Source organism: Sinocyclocheilus rhinocerous, unplaced genomic scaffold, assembly GCF_001515625.1.
Source record: "Sinocyclocheilus rhinocerous isolate Xijiao unplaced genomic scaffold, SAMN03320098_v1.1 scaffold72, whole genome shotgun sequence".
NCBI classification, from domain to species: Eukaryota; Metazoa; Chordata; class Actinopteri; order Cypriniformes; family Cyprinidae; genus Sinocyclocheilus; species Sinocyclocheilus rhinocerous.
In genome coordinates this window covers 3,545,259-3,551,714 of record NW_015628351.1, presented here as the reverse complement: position 1 = coordinate 3,551,714, position 6,456 = coordinate 3,545,259, and the positions used below count along the sequence as shown (strand labels likewise).

Here is a 6,456-nt window from a genome sequence, read left to right as displayed (position 1 = left end):
ATATATATATATATATATATATATATATATATAAAGCACACACACATTTATATATATATATATACACACACACACACACATTTATGTATATATATAAAATATACATATATACAATGTATATAATTTAATTTATAATATTTTTGTTTCATATTATTTTTTTGAAAATAGATGCACTCATAATAAATGCATTCATTTTAGGCAAAAGCAGTTCGTTTTTTTAGTTTTTCAATTTAGTCTCAAGCAGTTTTGACTGAAATGATCAGGAACAGTGTAAATAGTACAATAAACTTTTTTATATCAGTTCAAGGGAACTTCCCTAGCTTAACCAATGGCATATGTTTGGGATGGGACTATCTGCTTCTCCACCCAGGGCAGAGGATTGTTTGAAAAACTTGTTTGTCTTTTTTAGGTGTTTGGTGATGTTAGTGGCATAAAGATTACAGACGCAAACAGCTTAATCTAAATCATCATTTCATTCTCTTTTCTAGAGGTTCCTCAGCCAGAGCTGATGCTCACAACTACACGCGGCCGGGCCACGGTGGCAGGCCTGGACCCCAGACAGGAGTATCTCCTCCAAGTTATGGTGCTCAATGAGACGCTGGAGAAACTCATTGCAAAAAGACGCTTCACCAGTAAGACTGGAAGATAAGAGGATGTTGCTTTGTGGTTGCAAACATGGTTAGAATTGTCGCTAGGTCGTTGTTAGGTGTCCAAGTCAAAATAGCCCACCAACTACTCCTTCCTGTAAACTCTATGGAATATTTCACCTGCCAGGCTAAAATTCTAAAGGCTAAAGTGTTTTTATTTAGAAAACTAATTGCAGACCTCAAGCTACACAATTTGAGCTATCATTCACGTCTGTACTAAAAATGGTGGAAGTTACAGTAAGCCTTAAAGTTATATTCAGGTTAGAGGATCCCTTCCCTTCTGATTTGTTGTTGGAGGTGGGGGATCTTCCCAAAGTGCTTTTTGTGCACAAGTAGCAGAAATCTGTATGTCGTAATTCCCAGCGGTCACAAGCTGTCAACACACAGTCCCAAAGTACAGAAACAATCCCTTTTAACACATTACATACTTCACACACACACACACACACAAACAGTGTTCAGGAGAGATCTGTCTGTAATTGACAGTGTCGAATGGTGGATTCCTGTTGGATTACAGGCTGGGACTGACGCTTGTGTCTTTACAGGCACAAAACACTTTTGGAATTCCCTTTAAAACACAGAAATGTCCCACCGAAACGACCTCCCTGAAAGAAACCTGATATCAAATGATGAAATACCTAACTTTCAGATTTCACTTCAGCTGTGAATGTGCTAAAATAAGAATGTAAACACCAGTGATAAAAGTATTTCGTTATGGGAGATCAGACTTTATTCCATAGTAGCCTGGTGTTGTCATTGTTAAAAGATGCAGACTATGCCAAACATCTGTGATACGTTTGGATGAGAGGTTGGGAGAGTAGGTTACTGTGTCGCCCCGTGCAGGTCTGGACAGGCCAGTCGTGTGGTTTGGCTAGAGGGCCAGGCTTGCTTGTCTGAGGAGGATTATTCCATTGTTCCCTCATAAAAGCATAAGCATCCACTCAGTTTTTCCATGTGGATCTGCTTATATGTCAGAAAGGCGTTAATAAAATGGGGCTTAAACACAGTTTATTTGACGTACCTAATAGTTTACGAAATAAATCAGCAAAAATGTTATTGTTCACTCCACATCCTTTCATATTTACACACACCCATTCTCTGATTTCTTGTCAGTCGATGGGTTGCGGGAAGAAGAGTTGATCCGCAGCGGGAACAGGGAGCAGAAGAAGAAAACTCACTCCATTGGCTCTGGATCTGGAGAGGCGGATGACGTGACGGAGGCTCTAGCAGCCCTTCCCACTGTGCTCTACCGAGAACCAACGACTACAGGTAGAGGATTCGCAAACACTGTCTGCCAGTTTCCTAGAAGTTAACTATATATGTACTGTATTTGTCAACACAGTCTTATCTGCAAAATAGGCTTTGTGTTTTATACACTAACGTTCAAAGGTTTGGGGTCAGTAATATTTAAAACAATTATATTTTTATTCTGCAGGGATGCATTAAATTGATTAAAAGTGACAGTGAAGACTTTCTTTTTGAAAAAAGAATTTCAAATAAATGCTATTCTTTTGAACTGTCTATTCATCAAAGAATCCTAAAAAAAGTATCGTTTCCACAAAAAAATTAAGCATCACAACTTTTTTTCAGCATTGATAATAATAAGAAATGTTTCTTGAGCACCAAATCAGCATATTAGAAGGATTTCTGATATTGTAATAATATTTCACAATATTACTGTTTTTTCTATATTATAATAAATGCAGCCTTCATGAGCATGAGGGACTTCTGTCAAAAACTAACAAGTTATATGCCTGCTGTTGCAGTTTTGGCTCCAAGCTCCATATGTGTGAAACAGTATTACAAAAAAAATGTTAGCAGCATAACATTTCTTAGTGACAAACCAAACATACTTTTATAGTTCCTGCCCAACCGGGTGTACAAAGCAGAGGAACTCTGTGCCGACCTTCCGTCCTGCGGTCTCTCTGTCATTATCAGTGTTTTACTGGTGGAGCTACAGATGGTTGAGCTGGCGCCAGCTCTACTATCTAACCTATTAATAAAAGTCCATTCATCCCCCAAATGCCTGTAATTAATGCAGCTGTAATGGGACAGAGGACTGGACAAGGAGGGAGCGTGTCCACCTGTGCTGAGTGTGCATTTAGAACAAGGCGGGGTGTGGGAATACAGACACCATCACTTGCTATTGTCACTCAGTGATTTTTCAGTCTATTAATATCCAGTCTTCCAATATTCTTCAGAAACCACTTAACATGCTTAAACATAATCAACATGCTTATATTTTATTTTGCTGATAATTTAAGCTTTTGATGTCATATAACTGTTTTTTAGCAGCAGTATATAATACTTTTATTTAGCTATTTATCTTAAAGTTATGTCTTTCTACTATGCTATAGAGCCTCCTGCTGTACCTGAGCTTGAGCCAGAAGTTGACAGAAACGCCAAAGAAAAGAAAAAGAAGAAAGACCAGAATCGATCCAAGACTGAGGATAAAAATTATCAAGAAGAAAATGGAGGGAAGTCAGTGAGAGAAGAGGTCACCATCACCAACAAACCGAGAAAAACCACCCCAACCCAACCTGTCACAGGTAATGCCACTCACATTTCAGATGAACTAAATCAATCAGATGGGCAAACAGTTAATGAAAAATCAATGCTCATTGTTACTGACCTCATAAATATGCAACTATAAACGTAAGACGCACATTGTCTCAGTGATACAGGAACATGTTAGGGTCAGTGTTTAACAGAGTTAATGAGCTGTGTTGATGTTTCCTGTGTCTGTGTAGTGAGGGCTAATAACAGAATTAGGGACAAACCAGAGTTAATGACACTGTGTAGGTTGTTATCAGGGCCTCTTGTGTGCCCTCAGGACTGAAATGTGTTCCCTCCTTTCTCCCATCTGTAAAAAAACACACACACATAGATAGGAATGAATGCACCACTGAGAAACAGTAGATGTATTGACAAAAGGGATCTAGCAAAATCATTGCACAAATTGTTTTATATAGGAGCAGAGAGGACTGAAGAATGTTTGAAAAGACCCTTGAATACACTTCACAACAGAGTGCAAAAATGCCCAGGATAAGAGACATTAAAAGACACACTAAGTTTAAGTTCCTAGTTAAGTGCTTAGTGCTTAATGTTACCCTTTATTAAAACCGCAGTGTTTGACTCTTGCCCATGTGTCTCAAGCTGTTTCCACACGAAAGCCATTTGAATGCAGTGCTGGAGCTCAGGCTGATCTGGTCCTTCTGGTGGATGGATCCTGGAGCATCGGCCGCACAAACTTCAGAAAAGTGCGTGACTTTCTGGAGGGTCTGGCTGTCCCCTTTCACATTGGGCCGCAGGGTGTGCAAATAGGTGAGATGTTATTTCATATCATCTATATACATTGTATATGTATTGTAATTTCAAAGCTGTGCATCTCCGTGTCAACACTTAATTTTACTTAATAATTTGCTTAATGAAAGTTTAATTTATACATTACTGTTCATTTGGCGTCAGTAAGATATTTTTTAATGTTTTTCAAATAAGTATCTTATGCTCACCAAGTCTGCATTTATTTGATAATAATCTGCATTTATTTGTTTTTTAACCGAACTATAGATTAAAATGTAATTTATTCCTGATTCCCAAAGCTGAATTTTCATCATCATTACTCCAGTCTTCAGTGTCACATGATCCTTCAGAAATCATTCTAACATGCTGATTTGCTGCTTAAGAAATTATTCTTATTATTATCAGTGTTGAAAACAGTTGTGCTGCTTAATATTTTTGTGGAAACATAATACATTTTAAGGATTCTTTTGAAAGTTGAAAAGAAAGGATTGGCATTTATTTAAAATTGACATTTTTTGTAAGATTATAAATGTCTGTCGGCGCCAATAGCCTTGTGGTTAGTGCGTTGACATATAGCGCAACTGTGCAAACCGGTAGGGTTGTGACGGTGAGGAAATTTTCCCACCGGTTAATCGATGTGTGACAACACCGGTAATACCGGTATCACCGCGGGGGCGAGGGCGTTCCTCGCTTTCCTTCGCTTTTAAATAGCTTGTAAAAGCGGTGTGCGCATTTTACTTTCACCTTTAAATAGCGGCAATTCGGAGTAAAGCAATTGTTCGTTTGAATTTTCCTCTTTTCCTCGCTTGCCTTCGCTTTTAGCTTAAAAGCGCCGTGCACATTTTACTTTCACTTTCGAATTAGCGGAAAATCGGCGTCAATTGCTTGGATGCAACAACAAAATACAACCTCAAACTCACTTTAGCCTTTATATAAGACATAGAACTTTTATTAACAAAACAAATAAAAATACACCATGCTATAGGGCAAGCCGCCTAATATAAAATAACAAATAACTTACATAAAGTTTAATAGGTATACAAAACTGGAAATAAGTAAACATGTATAATATATAACCAAATTTTCGAAACTAAATCATCCGCGATCGTCTTGTCTGTCTCACCTCACTCTTCTTGTCAGTCAGCTCGACTCACTTTCCTCACTGGAGAAATGAAATCTGATCTGTGATGTGACTGTCGTTCGGCACGCTGCATTGAGCAGCCGCATTCAGTTTTTAATTGTAGTGTCTGTTCTTTTACTGAACTAAATGATTTTTATTACTATAAAAAATCAAAACGACGGTGGGGGTCGGTGACGCGGTGGGCAAGTGACGTAACCGGTGTTGTGGCTTAACAACGGTATCACCGTCAGCACCGTCTATCGCGGCAAGCCTAGCTCACGGTGACCCGAGTTCGATTCCCGTCTCGAGGTCCTTTGCTGATCCCGCACCCTCCCTCCTCCCAGTGCTTTCCTGTCGTCTCTCTACAGTCCTATTTATAAAATAAATTCATATAAAACCCCATTAAAAAAATTATAAATGTCTTTACTGTCACTTTTGATTAATTTAATGCAAGCTTACTGATTAAAAGTATTAATTTGTTGTTGTTTCAGCATTATCTCAGTACAGTGGAGATCCACGGACAGAGTGGCATCTTAATAACTTCACCTCTAGAGAGCCACTTCTGGAGGCCATCAGGAACTTCAGATACAAGGGAGGCAACACTTTCACAGGTAACTGTAGATATTATACCCTGTATATTTCTTAATGACCTGGGATTAAAAAACTATTCTAAAAAGGAAAGTTTAGAATCTAATTCCTGATTGGAAGAGCCACATGGACAATTCAGATAAATGCACCCCTGTGAATGCATATTCTCTAATAATGTACGTTGCTTGGCAACCATAAACATGAGAATTTACCTGTAATTTATCGTTCTAAATATACCTGCCTATTTTAATTATTGGACTGATAATGATAACATTAAGAAGCTACATTTACAGCCAGAACCAGTATAACCAATATGTCATGCATCCTTTAATATCTATTGAATGTTTATGTTTTTTTATCATCGTCGTTTTTGTCACCATTTATAAGCAATTGTTTTTTAAACAAGGTAAAGAGGGTTTTAGGCGGTCTGGATTTGCATTATATACAACAAATCTTGTCCACTGTAAAGTTACTAAATGCACAGCTTCTTGTGGCTTATTGTTTTTGTTTTTTTTTTGTTATCTAATAATCTGAATCCTATATGTGACCCTGGACCACAAAACCAGTCATAAGGGAAAATATTTTGAAATTGAGATTTATACATCATCTGAACACTGAATAAATAAGCTTTCCATTGATGTATGGTTTGTTAGGATAGGACAATATTTGGCCGAGATACAACTATTTGAAAATCTGGAATCTGAGGGTGCAAAAAAATGTAAATACTGATAAAATCGCCTTTAAAGTTGTCCAAATTAAGTTCTTAGCAATGCATATTACTAATCAAAAATAAAGTTT

General features: G+C 37.7%; 1 protein-coding gene across 1 annotated transcript in view; it reads left to right on the top strand.

Annotated features, from left to right (window-relative positions):
• The window catches only part of LOC107737588 (collagen alpha-1(XX) chain-like), a 32,524-nt gene that overhangs the window by 8,604 nt on the left and 17,464 nt on the right, over positions 1-6,456 (top strand). Inside the window, exons 4-8 of the mRNA XM_016549140.1 lie at positions 489-632; positions 1,761-1,916; positions 3,005-3,196; positions 3,804-3,971; positions 5,562-5,681. Of these exons, the coding sequence (XP_016404626.1) occupies positions 489-632; positions 1,761-1,916; positions 3,005-3,196; positions 3,804-3,971; positions 5,562-5,681 (780 nt within the window). The remainder of the gene's footprint in view (positions 1-488; positions 633-1,760; positions 1,917-3,004; positions 3,197-3,803; positions 3,972-5,561; positions 5,682-6,456) is intronic.